We start from the raw sequence: 15,515 nt of genomic DNA, 5'->3' as shown, positions 1-15,515 counted from the left end.
GTTTTCTCCAAGCATGACATCCCAGTGTACTTCAGACCCAGCAACACACTCAGACAGAAACTGGTTCACCCGAAAGACAAAACTCCAAAACACAGACTTAACAACGTGGTGTATGCTGTACAGTGCAGCGAGGAATGCCCAGACCTCTACATTGGAGAGACCAAACAGCCACTCCACAAGCGCATGGCACAACATAGAAGAGCCACCTCCACAGGACAAGACTCAGCAGTCCATCTGCATCTTAAGGATAAAGGTCACTCTTTCGAGAATGCCAATGTTCACATTTTGGACAGAGAGGACAGATGGTTTGAAAGAGGAGTGAAAGAGGCCATCTATGTCCACTGTGAGCGACCATCTTTGAACAGAGGTGGCGGTTTACGACACCAACTGTCTGCCATCTATAATCCAGTTTTGAGTTCCCTCCCCAGACGCCTTAACGCCCACTCACATCCTGGGCCATCTGACCTCAGGAATTCACATGACAAGGTGCGGCCAGGTTTCACAATGAGCTCACCCGAAACCCTGGCTGATTAGGTACCACACCCGCTTTCACACCTTGGCGCATGTGATTAGAGGATCACCAGGGGGTCCTTTGTCCCTCTTTGGGGGGATACTCCCACTGGGTTTAAATCTGGGACTCTCGGCCATTTGACCTTAGAACTGAAGAAGCTTCTCGGATGAGAGGTGAAACGTCTTCAAGCAGCTCAAAGAAGTCCAGACGCTTTTCTTTGCAAACTCCTTTGATTGAACTGACTTGTTATTTGTTTTCCTTTCAGTGTTCTTGAAAGTAAACAGTGGAGTCACAGTGGTTACAATGGCCTAGACTGAAGATGTAACTCAAAGTAATGCTGTCATTTACTCTATTTCCAAACAATATCACTGTCACAATCTGAGGCTGCAGATTGTGTGAGACTAATCAGTGAGGACCAAAATGAAGATGACACAGGAGAAATTATTAAAAGAAAACGAGACGTTTATTTTGTATTTTGGCTGACACAAAAAACAAGAAAAGCCAAAATGTAACAGGGAACCTGAACTGGGAAAATACTTTATAGAAGGAAGGTTTATATTAAAAAAACCCTCCCCCAAATAAATAAACTCAGAGACATTAAAAGAACTAACCTCAAGACTAAACCATATAAAACATGAACTTAAATCATCTGAATATAGTAAAGGAAAGGATCAAGAATCTAAAAATAAACTCAAAATTCTGGGTCAAAGACCCAGCCTCATGTCAATCAGAGCTTATTAAAAATGTGTATTAGAGCAGTCTTTCTCAAATTGTGGTACCTGTACCACTAGTAATACTTTGGCTCTCTCTGGTGGAACGAGGGAAATCTCCTTTTTTTTTAAAGATTAAATAATATACCATTGCAGAGGTATGCAAAGATGACAAGAGAGTTCCCAAGGCTCTTCTGGAAGCCAGAGTCAACCAGAAAACATCTCCCTGAGCGAGAGTCCTCTGTGAAGAGTAGCCTTTCCTTATCGCCAGCGGTTGCGCCCACTACAGAGCACTGGCAGGCTCGTTTCTCTGGGCCTTAAAGCTGCAAAGGCGGCACGGCGCTGTCACATGTAAAAACACAGCCCTTTTCTGCCGTGCCACGATCCCAGCCATCATCGATGAGTCGGAGGCCTCCGGGAGAATCGGTGGGGGTGCAGGAGATGCCGTCGGTGAGTCAGGAACTATCACCTGGATGCTGAAGCTCCGGGTAATTCAATTCAGTTCAATTCAATTCAATTCAATTCAATTCAATTCAATTCAATTCAATTCAATTCAATTCAATTTTATTTATATAGTGCCAAATCACAACAACAGTCGCCTTAAGGCGCTTTATATAGGTAGATTTATATAGGTATTGTAGGTAGACCCTACAATAATACATACAAGGAAAAAAAAAACAACAAAAACAACAATCAAATGACCCCCTATGAGCAAGCACTTTGGCGACAATGGGAAGGAAAAACTCCCTTTTAACAGGAAGAAACCTCCGGCAGAACCAGGCTCAGGGAGGGGCGGGGCCATCTGCTGCGACTGGTTGGGGTGAGAGAAGGAAGACAGGATAGAAGACTTGTGTTGGAAGTGACACAGGGATTAATAACAAGTGTGATTCAGCAGAGAGGTCTATTAACACATGTTGAGTGAGAAAGGTGACTGGAAAGGAAATACTCAGTGCATCATGGAATCCCCCAGCAGTCTACACCTATTGCAGCATAACTAAGGGAGGATTCAGGGTCACCTAATCCAGCCCTAACTATATGCTTTAGCAAAGAAGAAACACAAGAAGAAAGAAGAAATCAGTCCTACATATTTGTTTAATATGTGCATTGAAGGATATATCCTGGTCAAAAATGACTCCAAGGTTCCTCACAGTGTTACTGGAGGCCAAGGTAATGCCATCCAGAGTAAGAATCTGGTTAGATACCATGTTTCTAAGATTTTCAGGGCCGAATACAAAGTTAGAGGCCATCCAGGTCTTTATGTCTTTTAGACATTCCTGCAGTTTAACTAATCTGGCAGCTGGTAGCCAGGAGAATGTGATCTGCTTCTTCTGCGAGTGAGCGGTAATCCCTGCAAGCAGCAAGGATTTGGCGATGCCAGCTCGCACCGGCAACTGTCGGAGGAAGATGTGAGTGAAAAGGAATCCGCCGTCATCCGTTCCTAGCAAGGACGGCGTGCTCTCCATGAGCTCAAGTGCGGTACCATCTCCCAGGCCTGAGAGAGAGAGAGGAGTTTCTAGCCTCACTCTGCATCAGAGAGAGAGTAGCGCCGCAGCAGCAGTTCCTTGAGAGCGGTGTATTTCCCTTGGGTGGAGGGATCCGGAAGAGAGTCATCACATGGTGGGTGGAGGCTACGACATGATGGTATTTCGTGTCGTTGGATGAAACGCCACGAAGAGAAAACTGAGCTTCGACGTGGATGAACCACGAAGGAGGGTCGTGAAGCCAAAAGTCCGTCAGCTTAACCGCCACAGCAAAAATTAAAACGTACAGTTCTGCTATCACTTTAAATGAAGACAGAAAACTAAACAGCAGTGGTGTTTGTAGGGTTACTGAAGTTGGGCTAGCTGGTATTGAAGCGAGATCATTCAACTGCAGACCAGACAACAAACGACGGAGGCTCCAGAAAAGTGCAATCAAACGATGAGTTTATTGACAACGGAGAACAACCATCAGCATATGGCTTATTTGCTCTGACAAAAATACACTGGGTTCTGGTTTTATAGCATAGAGGATCACACCCCCACATACACGTCAATACAGGTCAAAAATACATTGTGTACAGTCATTGTTTACAGACAAGGGTACATCTTGTACATCTCAGTAACTATAAACAGACATATAACTTCTCTTTTTGATAACACCTTCCTTTTAAGGTAATAACTTCAAGCTTCAGGGTCTCTAAGGGCTAATAATTGACCCTCGTCCTCAATCTCTAAGTAGACTGAATTGGCGCAGGTCTCAAATAAGAAGCAGAAGACACTCGGGCCTTCGCTCAGGCCTGCTACTAGATTTATGTGTATTGTAAGCATGCATGCAATTAACCTGCTATGTTCTCATCTTCCCTCAACATGTATCACCTGGACACTCTCACCAGTGAAGCTTAAAACCCTCTTGGATAGAACATCAACTCTAAACAAGCACAGATATGCAATGTGTATAAACTGATCATAACTACACCTGTAAATAGAAAGGTCAATGTGATGACAAACATATTCAATGCAATATGAACCCTGTAAGAAATATTACTGTTAAAATAATACTCTAAAACATGTTATTAATACATTCATCATAAGGCAGATTATATGGCAGCAATAAAAGAATCTCTGAATCCCAACAGTATATAATGATGTGCTGTGTGGTGGCTAACTACACAGCTATGGTTAGCATAATGTAAACACAGCGAAGCTGGACGATGAACGCTAACATGAGGGTTCCCGATGGTTAGGGACAAATGCAATCGGATGGCAGGATGCTGTAAACGGACCGAACTTCAGTGAGGAGAACAACTGCAATATAAGGTTAGTCATTAATATACTGCTGCATGGGCTGGGCTGTAGTTCCATCGTAAGGTTTTAAAAACTGAGCTTTAAAATGTATAGCCATGATACAAACCGAGAGAGGCTGACAGTGATCCTGGGCTTTTTTTAGATGCTTGTTCAGATTAAATAGAACAAGATACAAAGCATCTTGTATCTATCACTTGTCACATCTTGTTTATGACAGTTAAAATAAATAACATTCATATAAGAAATAAAACTGTCTGTGTAAACTGTATGTGTTGTTAAATAGGCCTATACAATTGTACTTTAATGTTGGTCATAAGGGTGGTACTTCAGCAGCCATATATTTTATGAGGTGGTACTCATTGTGAAAAGTTTGAGAACCACTGCATTAGAGGATTCGTAATTAGACCTCCTATTTTCAAAGCACAAATGTAGAGGAAGTGCTTATGAGATGAGATGAGATGAGATGAGATGAGGTTGAGTTTCCTGTGGTGTGACTACTTACTGCCACAAACTAGTCACGCCTTACTCACAAAGAAAAACCACACAAAGAGGAACCTTTGCTGCTCGGCTTCAGTACTTTAAAAAGGACGTGCAAACATTTCTTTTCTCATCATGAACACATCAAACATCACCACAGATGACCGGGTTTATGCTGGGGTCTTTGGCTGCATTATGGTGATAGGTCTGCCTCTCAACGCAGTCGCACTGTGGATTCTTCTTCGCCGCCACAGCCTCAAATCACCCAACGCTGTCTTCATGATCAATCTGGCACTCTCAGACCTGCTAGTCATCATCTCTTTGCCCATGAGGATCTACTTTCATGCAACAGGCACCGAGACTTTTGGAATTATGACCTGTCTTATTAACACAATGTTCTTTCGCAACAATATCCGCTCCAGCGCCTCCTTCATCACCTTCATAAGCGTGGACCAACTGCTGGCTGTGGTTTATCCTCTGAGGTCTCGCCATCTTCGGACCTCGTCCAATGCCTGGAAAGGAGCAGCACTCATCTGGGGAGTTTTGCTGCTGGTAAATATCCCAGAGGGCATAGGATTTTTAAAACACTTACAGAACCACACAGAACACAGTTGTTTTGAATCTCATGATTATACAAGTGTAACACGATCAGCACTTATTTACCTTCAGATTGTGTTACTGGTCACAATGCTAGCAGTCAACATTGTGTGCACCATTATGGTTTCCTGGACTCTACACAACCATCTCAGTGACTCTGCAAAGGTCAGAAACAAGGTCAACGTAATGCTGATTTTTGCCATCAACTTGGCTATGTTCTTCACATGTTTTCTGCCTGTGCCACTACACTTAGCTACAAAAAGCAATACCAGTATAACTCCACTGGTATGTCTGACTGTTTTGAGCTGCTGTCTGGATCCTCTGATCTATTTTTTTTCTTTTGACTCCTTCTGGAAGAAAAAAGAGGACTTGGGAAGAGAACTATAGATTAGGGACCTGCTAGAGTTGCTATCAGATGTCCCATGATACATGCCTATCTTTTCTACAGAGTATCCCGTTTGTGCATGAGATTCTTAATTAGTTCAACCACATGCACAGTTTTCAGCAGTTAACCATCAATATTCATCTCTTCAGTGACATTTGTGTCAAAGCCAGAAAGTGAAAGATTGAACGAGGCTTGGCTTAGTGGTTTCATGTTTTATTTTCACTGCAACATGAAAGCTTCAATAACGGAAAGAACATTGTCTCATCCGATTTACTAGAAAAGGGGGGGAAATGGCAGCTGCAACACTGCAACAAGTTCAGTCAATATCCTGATCAGTATCATGTGATAAATCTGTCAGATTTAACTGACGTGGGAAGATGTATTCAATGTATTGAATCATGAAATGTTATTTTCCCCTAAAGCCTTCTCCTGAAGGTTTTCTCATGCAGTTGAGAAAATCAGTATAGAGAAAAAAATCTTGGGTGGTAAGTCACATAATTCATTAAATCTGCTTTATATTTTGTTCACTTAAAAACTGAGGAAACAGTCTGTCTCAACCTATTAGAGAGTAAACAAATAAAAACTATTGCACGACTTCCCGAAGTCACAGCTTGTCAGAGACATGAAACAAACCACATTTTAACATACAGTTAGACGAGTACCAAATAGAATTGTATTTTTAAGCCATTTTAGTCAGGCTAGCTGGTTTGTTTTTTTATGATAATTTGTCTCCTTGTTGTAGCCTGATATTTAATCAAGAGGTATAAGTAATATCAATCTCCTCAGTTCTCTTTTGGCAAATAAAAAAGCGTATACATAAAAATAATTCTGAAGGTAGACAGATCGGTGTGTAGATGGATTAAGAATATAATCAGGCATTCAACAGAAAAGCTGGTTTAAAATTGAGTTATTACAATATTTTAAAAAATATTTTTGAAAGCATTACATACAGCACTGTTTGACGCTCATCTTTTCTGTATGTTTTAAGTGCTTTCATAAGACTCAGGCTTTTGTTTTATTTGTGAGAGCCTCACTAGTGGAGCCAAAGGCTCAAGTCCTAATTAAGTCCCACCAGATGGAAGGGTGTTGGTGTAAGCCTACAACAGACTGTAAGACGACTGATTATCTCATCTGCAGATTTGAAATGATCCAAAAGTCATCACTGAAAATGCTATTAGACACTGAAGATTGGCTGAATTTCCTAGACTGGCCATTACATTTTACTGTTGTTAATGTTAATTATTGCACACATGCTGTAAGTTGATCATGTCGAGTTCAATATAGTCATCATTTGCCAAGACCTATTAACTTCTTCTTAGTCATCATAATTGACTAAGCTGGTAGTTTCTACTTACCAGGATGTAAAGATTTGTTTGACAGCACTCACTGGACTGACCAATACTGACAACAATGGGAAAGTACCACGAACCCAGGAAAGATCTAAGAAGGAGAACTGTAGATTTGGGAAAGTCTCTTGGAGCCATTTCTAAACAACTGGAGATTCCAAGATCAGTTTAAACAGTTCATTGCATGTACAAGTTTTTTGGATGTGACACCATTTCGCCAAGTCATGGAAGAAGGCCCAAACTGTTACTCTCTGATGAGAGGAAATTGATTATTAGGTTGAGGAACAACCCAGAAACCACAAAGTTTCAACTGTGACATGAACAGGAAAGTGCTGTAACACCAGAGCCAATGTCCAGTGAGTTTTACGTCACCATGAACTGAGAAGGTTTCAGAAAGAAGCCGCTGCTACAAAATCAACACTTTAAAGCTCAACTGAAATTTGCACCTGCCCACATGAACAGGACAAATGACTTCTGGAGTTTTATCATCCAAAGAAACAATGATTGAGCTATTTGGCCACAATGGCAAAAGGTATGCTTGTTTAGGTATGTTTAAACCTGAGGCTTTCAAACCTAAGAACACTGTACCAGATATCAAGCATGGTGGTGGGAGCAGTTTAGCTGTGCATGGAGTAATGAAGGACAAAAACCAATAGTGTCATGGTCCTGTGTCTTTGACCCAGTTTGTGAGTTTATGATGGTTTTGTGACTCATTCTTAGTTATTAGTTAGTCTGTAGATTTGTATTTCCTAGTGCATCTGTGTTTAATATTTCTATTTTTTTGTTTTTGCCTGCTGTCATGTCTGTTCTGTCTTCAGTATCTCCTGCTGCTGTCTGTTCTGTGTTTTGTCACTCCAGTCTGTCATGTGTTTCCATGTTTATCCCCCGTCCTAATGTCAAGCTTTTGTGTCCTTGTCTCAGTCTCGTCTCTTGTTTTGTGTGTTTTCGAGTCTCCTGGTTCTGAGTTTCCTAGTTTAGCTTTTTACCTAAGTTCTTGTATTTTTTATATTTTTGAATTTTTTAAGTCACAGCATTAAAGTTGCTTCTTTTTTTTTCAAGTCAAATCTTCGTCTCAGAGTCCTGCATTTGGGTCCTAGTCTGCCTGCCATACAGCCGTACATGACATTCAAATTCTTCAGCTTCACCTCAAATCAACAGCTAGAGGTTTCAAACTCGGACACAGTTGGGTGTCCCAGTTGGACAATGATCTCAAAGACACATTAAAACTGGTTAATAGATAAAGCAGTCTATCATTAAGCTTCTGGAATTACCAGCACTATTGAAAATTTGTGGACTATGCTTAAAATGAACTCCATCAATCTGCCAGAATTACAATGAAAGCTTGTTCATGGCTACCAAAAGCATCTTGCCAAAGCGCAGCTTGCTAAGGACATTAATAGAGCCTGTATGTACTACAGGCTCTATTAATGTACTACTACATACTGCATGTAGTTCAATTCACTGACAAAGACAGGAAGATGTACAAAGCAACTATAAGGCACATGTGTCAAATACAAATAGCAGTTAATCACCATTTCATTATGCAAAACAAATATCCAACACATCAAACTCACCTCTTTTGCTTTAAGAAATTTCTTTTAAAAAAAATCTAGGGAAATTTTATGTTTTTGACTAATGGTGACTGGAAATGTAGTTGCTGGCAGAGCTGCAGGTTCACACGAGGATTTTACTATGGAAATGTTTAAATCAGTACAGAATACAAAATAGAAACTGTAAAATGAAAAATACTGGCAGCAGCTAGTGTTAACCCTCAGCCTCCTACTGGCTGCTCCTATAGTTTCAATTTCAAAATCCTTTGTCAGCTTTTTCTCCAGTTATTCCATTCACAGAATTTTCAAAAAAACTGACCTCCAACCTCGAAGTGTAGGTCACTGAGATTCAAACTTGTCTAAGATTTTTAGTAGATACACCTATGGTGTCACTTTGAAACTCCTGTATCACTTCTTTCTTGAGTCATCGTATTCACAAATTTGGGTGTCCACATTGCTTGCCCACCCACCTGGTTGGTGACAACAAAACCCCATTAGCCTTTTTACACTGATAAGATACTGAATGGAGGCTAGTAACATTTTAAATAAAGTAACATATGCCTCAACTCAGTCATTTTTTTACTACTTTATTCACAGACAGATTTCATTGGCAGACAAAATATACAGATCACAGTTGGTTTTGTTCATCTAACATATAATACGCTCCCTTTCACTTGTTTTGACTTTAGTCCAGTCTCTGACTCTGGACTAAGGCTTTAAACGTGGTTTTACAAAACATTCTAAGAGTGCTGTTTCTCTTATACATAAACACATGCAAGGGAAAACAAAGGTTAGTCTAAAACGATTCAGAAAAGTAGTGAGGACGAGGGGAGAAAAAAAAAAAAAAAAAAAAAAAGGTGTGACAAATTAGAGGTCAAAAAGAAATATGGGTCCATGTGTTTCAGTGGCGGAATATTATTCCCAAAGAAGAAAAATATTAAGTGTAATGCCCGATGCAGCCTTGTCTAAAGTCTACTGTGTGATAGTGCTTTTTAACAGGGTGAAGGCAGAAGCGAGGAAGCAACAGGCAAGCAAGAGGCTAAAGATGCAAGCAAGCTACTAGTCATCAACAGTTACGTTACACAGAACATGAGAAAAAAAAAAAAGAATCCATGTTTGCTCAGGAAGGCAATACCTCATGCTTTGTGTAGATAACTAAGGAAAACAACGTAACCTCAAGGGGAGCAGAACAAAACAACATGGGGAGAAAGTCGTCTCCCCCGGCAACAGTAACCATCATACAAATCCCCAAAGAGGAAGAGGACATGTCTTGAAATCATTATTATTGGCTTAAGGCCTTTGCTACATGGAAAATCCTGTGACATAACCAGCAGCTTAGTATTGCATCACACTTTAGGGTAAATATTACCTAATTCGAAACAGAATAAAGGGGAGGTACTGAAATAAAATTAAAAACAAAACAAAAACAAGTAAAGTGCAACTCAGACATGATCAGATCCACAGGAGGGTGCTACAGTGGCTGGAGACATGACTGGTGATGTGCCTTTGGGTGGGCGGGAATCTCACAGATGACAGTCGCGTTTACGCTTCATCGCAGATAACCGTCTCCACCACAAATGTATTCTCAAAGTGGCGGATGTGGTGGCAGTCCTTCGTGTCACGCTTGTTGATGCCTATGAGGGAAAATGTGGCGAGACAGAGAGCCAATCAGCCGAGTCGCTGAACTTCAGATACCATCACAGCTTAAACGATAAACCTCTTAATTCCCCAGAAGAAAACAAAAACACAGGCATGTAGCAGCTCTTTTAACGGCCCCATTAACCCCAACATACGCCTGCGGGTGACGCGGCGGTTCAGGCGGTACGTGTCCTTCCCGTTGCACAGGCGATAGATGAAAGGTCCCAGCTGACGCATGTTGTGCACTTTGCCGGTCACCACCATCTCTTCATGGATGATGTAGGTCTGAGGCAAGTATGTACCCTTCTGCAAGAGAAAGTAACAAGCTCGGTGGGAACACAAAGGGGCTAATGATGCTGGAATACTCATTCTTGAGGGGAATGACATCTGTGGAAAAGTGATTTTTAATGCTGGCAAATTCTAGTAGAGGAATATTTCCAGTTGAACAACACCAAACTGCTTTAAGAGTGCCGACCTTTGAGATGACTCGAAAAAAAATGGTGTATTAATTTTAACTTCGTCAAAAATATCAACTGCCTCAAACAGCAGCAAAGTAGGTCAATTTCTTTTTTATTAAAAAGCTAGGGAAGCTGTGACAGATTTGCTAAGCCTTGCTAGCTGTTAGTGAGGCCACTTAAGCAGTTTATCAATCATCCCAGAGTACACCAACTACATTGCAAATAAAGGACGGAAAAAAAAAGTGGGGTAGTTTTCTTCTTATTAGTTTCTTACACTGCTAAATATGTTAGCTTCCAGCATTTGGTAACAGCCGGAGACGTCGTCTAAGATTGCGACTGTGTTACCTTGACATTGATAAGCAGCTCCCAGAGGTTGCGCGGAGGCATCACAATGGTGGTGTTGAGCTCGATAACGTAGCACTTGTCCAGAGCAATGTCATGGTATGCAGTCAGTCCCTGGAAACAACAACAAAGCAATTCTAATTATGGCCAGTTCTCAATTACTGTAGTCTTTACCTCACAATGTAAAGCACCTTCAGCTGACTATAATATCATTTGGTGCTTTACAAATTAAATTAAAGTTGTAAAACTGGAATGACTGCAACCACGATGGCTGCAGAGCTGAAATACCCCAACAAATAATTCAGTGTCTAAAGATTCGATTTATACAGTAAATGAAACAACAACAACAACAACAACAGTAAATCCAACATTCTCATTTAAAAACACTTCCAGGTCAGTAGTTCACTGACTGAACTTTGATATTGAAAGTAAGTCAGTAATGTTAGCTTTTTTTGTTTTTTCTTAAGTGTATTCCGCAACTTTTGTGGCTGAAAGATAAAGCCAATGTGGAATCGGTTCCTCAAATGGCCACTTGTTTACAAAACACAGTTTTTGTAATTCGCCTGTTAAAAATTGTAAAAAGCCTTAAATATGACTGTTTATCAGGCTCACTGTATAAGTACATGTACTGAACATCAAAGCATGGGGCTGAAATTCCAGCATTTGTTTACTTATTTTCTCAGCACTAACTAGCAGATGTCTGTGTCTGCAGTGCAATAAACCCATGTAGTCTATGGATGCACTTTGGTAACCAAGCTAGTTAGCATTAGACGACAGCTTTGCACATTGGCCAAAATAGCAATTTGTGTACAGTATAGTTAGACTCCACTTTCTGCTAGCTGTATGCTTCTTTCCTGTGCTCTGCACTCACTCCTCTGATGCAGCCGAATTAGCAATGAAATCTGTCCTCATATTTTTCCATTCTTGTCACCAGACAAAGACAACGAATATGAAGTCTTGTTTTTAACGTAGCCTATGAGCTGTGTGTTCTATACTCCTGGACTGCAGATTTTCATGAACTCAGACAAAATCCATGTTCACATTTACTAGAAGAAAAAAAAAAAGAAGTTATCATACTGACAAAATGTTACAACCCACATTTTGGCTCAGATCTGCATCTATATGTGTTGTATTTGAGACTGAAACTTGAAATACACATTCTGGAGACATGTGAGTGTGGCGTTAATGTGTCTTTAAGGGGTAGAATATCAGACCTTTAAAGCAGCAGTCCACATACCAGTGCTTATTGTCCTCCATGTTATTTCTTTCTTTCTTTCTGTTTATCTATCTATCTATCTTGCATGGTAGGAAGCAGACATTCTTATTAAGCTAAAAGCAGAGTTTTTAAAGAAAGAGCCAAAAAGGAACTAAAAAAAAAGTCAAATGTAACGTGTGTATATTTGTCCTCACTCTGTGGAAATCATGGATTATATCAGCAGGGTCACTTCCTCCAAAGTGAGGCACGGGCACAGTGATCTTCTCGTAGTTGTCGGCCAGGTAGATCCCGACATTCTCCTCCAGCTCCTGACGGCCACGCAGCGGAGCATACACAGAGTCTTCATACAGCACCCTGCAGTGGAACAAGTTCTCCTCTGGGATCTACACACATGCACACAGATCAGCTTTCAATGCAACACAGCAGCCAAGAAACAAGACTGCAGCAACATGATCCATCTCAGATGGCAGTGATTACAATTATTTATTGTTTTTAAAAAGAAGGACATTTTTCCATTTATTTACTGCAGTGTTTCATTGCAAGGCCAACAACGGCACACATATGGCACACTGTAGAGCATAATCGGGTCTTACATGAGGTATGAAGTAGTAGCGGTAGACAAAGATGGAGGCTAAAACCAGACCAGCCATGAAGACCACCAGACCAAACGTCAGGCAGCACAGGCCATTGAGAGGAGACTTCTTGGGTCGCAGGGGCAGGACCAGCTCCTCCTCATCCTGGAGGACACCACAAATGCACACATTAAAACTTCAAGAAGTGCACAGAGCAGCATTTCTAGCCAGTTTCGATTCAATCGCGTGACGGGTGGCTGAAAAGAAATCTGAATTTAACTAACTGCAGGAATTAGCAGCACGGAGCTCGGCCAGGAGGAAAGGCTGACGGAGACGGCGGGTAATGAAAACTTGACTGAGATGGTGAGTAATCTTCCCAGACGCCTCCAGTCTCGCAGCCCATCTGCTGATGCCACGCGCCCAGCCAGTGTTTGGAGGGTGGCACTACACACTGTTAGTCATTATTGTTGTAAAAGGAAGTGCACACACACACAGCGAGTGGCTACTATCTGAGAACTGGCTCAGCGAATTACTGTAGATGTGCTGCAGAGTAACTACAGCAGGAGAAATTATCTTGTGAAAAGCAGACTGTAAGGAAACAAAGGGCTGCTATTCTTAGCTGGAGCTATGAAGGGGAAAAAATAACAACTGTGTGCATGTGAAAAAAAGACTCTTTGAGGATACCTCAAAGAAAAATGATGGCAACTGTGTTTGCGTATGTTCCTATTATTATTATTTTTTAAAAGGGAGATGACTTCAAAATGCTTGAAAGCTTTCACCAACCACCACCCTCACCCCACCAACAATGCGTGGTATGGCCCGAGTGCCTAATTTCAGGACACTGCCTTTGCTATGTGAGCTGAATTTGATTCTTCAAGCCTTTGTTCTTTGGAGGGAGCATTTGGAGGGTGCACGAGGACAAGGAGACAGCAGTGTATGTGTGAAGGCAGACTTTTGCAAGTTCTTTGTGTTCCTCCGTCCCACTGAGATGGGATCGCGGCAGCAGCTGAGTGCGTGTCACACCATGAGGCCTTGTCTGTCTGTCTGTCTCCTGTTCAGTACATTTGAACGAGCGCAAGTCACTCAGGGGCCGCAGATCTGCACTCCTGCGATATTCACTTCCTATGCAATGCCGGATGCCTTCTCTGTATTCTGTCGGTGTTTGTCGTCTCTGCTTCTCAGCCATGTATTTTTTAATAAGAGCGATGCAGGGGGATGCTGCAGCACAGCAAACTTCAGGACTCCGCTGCTCTGCCTCCCTTTAGAGCTGTGACAAATAATCCTGCATGCGCTGCAAGCCTCAGCAACCCATCTGCCATTTTGTCATCCCAAAGCTCTGCATTTCTTGCATTCTACCCCCGTTTTTACCCCCCTCCCCTTTTTTTGAAAGCTTGTGGGTTTTGTTTTCGGTGAATACATCAGCACTGCAGGGGAAGTCGACAGATAAACCCAGTACAAAGCTTTTAAATTGGTACATTGTGGCTTTTTGGGGGGGGCGGCAAAGCAGCCCTGATTAAAGAGCAAGCATTTTTGCACATTGGAATAACTTGCATCAAACGTGCACAGAGTGCGCTGGCGCACAGGAAAGCATCACAGCAATGACATGTTTTTGTTCCCAGCCAAATGTCGATAGATGCTGTCAAAAAAAAGAAAAAAAAAATCCCCTTGCTGCTGCTCATGACCGAGCAGGTGCAGGCTGCCCTGCGGACCGTGCAGGCTGCCCTGCGGACCGTGCAGGCTGCCCTGCGGACCGAGCAGGCAGGTGAGCCTGCTGGACACACAGCAGGCATCGCGTTCCATAAAGACCATCTATGCACATTGAGTGGATATAATGCACGATTATAATGTGTTAAATGTGAACAGGCGACTCTTTTGCTCACCATCGGATGAGGAATGAGGATCTCGGTCTTGTCGCCATCGCTCTCTTTTTCCACTTTCTGTCCCGAGACAGCCTGGAAACTGATCTTCACCATGGCTCCGGGGTAGGGAGGCGGTCACTGCTCGCCTGTCTATCCGCTGCAGGTGACTTCACTCTCGGGCTGTGTTGACGATAGCTGGCCACCTCTCTCAGACAGATCCGTTACTCTCGCTAACGGGCCGCCCTCTTCTCTGCTCTCACCACCGGGGTGCCTCTCTGTTTTTGTCTCTACCCACCGGAAGTGTGCTTTTTTTTAATCGCCCTTTAAAGGACCAATCTGCCGCTTTACTGTCTACTGTTCAGAGGAACACCTTTATTAACGAGACAAACAGTTTCCACATAAAACTAAGGCGGTAGCTATAATATTTTATAATAATGTATGCTGATATATTCAAACTTACCTACCCCTCAGCTTAAATTGTGTTCAATGTAAATTTCTGTTTAAAATTATTAAAACCTGTTAAAATTAACTAAACCTATCAACCAAATATGAAGAAACGGCTAAAGTCTGTGTGCAAAATATCCATCGATCAATAATTAACCTGACACCACTAATTGCATGTCTTTAGACTGTGGGAGCAAGCCAGAGTACCCAGCGATAACCCACGCAGACACGGGGAGAACATGCAAACTCCACATAGAAAGGCCAGATGGTGGATTCAAACCCAAGACCTTCTTTCTGTGAGGCAAAGTGGTAACCGTGCTACCCCTGTAAAATGTCTATGTATGCACTGTGTTAAAGAAGTATCGAGTGGCCGCTGTACTACCACTTTGTACCACAAGATGATGTAGTGAGTAATTATTGGCCTTTTCTCACACTTCTGGCCCCTGATGTGGTTGTCTTCATCAGTGACTGTATGAAACAGTCAGGTCTGCATTCACACAGAGCTTAACGTGTTCATGTCTCAGCGTCTCAAGCTTTGCTTTCTCAGACTGGCTCTGATTTCATGCACATACATGATCTTGAAGAGCACTTTATGGTTTGATACTTAACTTTTGACACTTAAGT

General features: G+C 42.0%; 2 protein-coding genes across 2 annotated transcripts; one reads left to right on the top strand and one right to left on the bottom strand.

Moving 5' to 3' along the window:
* Nucleotides 1-4,533: 4,533 nt before the first annotated feature.
* Nucleotides 4,534-6,274, top strand: LOC100692946 (lysophosphatidic acid receptor 6). The gene has a single exon (XM_005465109.4). It carries the CDS (start codon nt 4,620-4,622, stop codon nt 5,466-5,468), a length of 849 nt encoding a protein of 282 aa, XP_005465166.2. The 5' UTR covers nt 4,534-4,619; the 3' UTR covers nt 5,469-6,274.
* A 2,659-nt stretch (nt 6,275-8,933) lies between these two features.
* Nucleotides 8,934-14,739, bottom strand: itm2ca (integral membrane protein 2Ca). Its single transcript, XM_003459521.5, has 6 exons — nt 14,469-14,739; nt 12,610-12,753; nt 12,211-12,399; nt 10,804-10,914; nt 10,156-10,306; nt 8,934-9,996 (listed from the first exon to the last, which is right to left on the bottom strand). Exons 1-6 carry the CDS (start codon nt 14,559-14,561, stop codon nt 9,905-9,907), a joined length of 780 nt encoding a protein of 259 aa, XP_003459569.1. The 5' UTR covers nt 14,562-14,739; the 3' UTR covers nt 8,934-9,904.
* Between the last annotated feature and the right edge of the window lie 776 nt (nt 14,740-15,515).

This window comes from Oreochromis niloticus, linkage group LG14, assembly GCF_001858045.2.
Source record: "Oreochromis niloticus isolate F11D_XX linkage group LG14, O_niloticus_UMD_NMBU, whole genome shotgun sequence".
NCBI lineage: Eukaryota > Metazoa > Chordata > Actinopteri > Cichliformes > Cichlidae > Oreochromis > Oreochromis niloticus.
Note: the sequence above shows the minus strand (reverse complement) of the source record. Positions and strands in the feature narration are given on the sequence as shown.

What these genes read in the sequence shown, in the direction of transcription:
- LOC100692946 (XM_005465109.4), top strand. Translation starts at nt 4,620, where the DNA reads ATGAACACATCAAACATCACCACAGATGACCGGGTTTATGCTGGGGTC.
- itm2ca (XM_003459521.5), bottom strand. Translation starts at nt 14,561, where the DNA reads ATGGTGAAGATCAGTTTCCAGGCTGTCTCGGGACAGAAAGTGGAAAAA. An exon ending in AGCTGCTTATCAATGTCAAG is followed by an intron (nt 10,307 to 10,803) that starts GTAACACAGTCG and finishes TTTCTCTTGCAG; the next exon opens with AAGGGTACATACTTGCCTCA. An exon ending in CCGCCGCGTCACCCGCAGGC is followed by an intron (nt 9,997 to 10,155) that starts GTATGTTGGGGT and finishes TTTCCCTCATAG; the next exon opens with GCATCAACAAGCGTGACACG.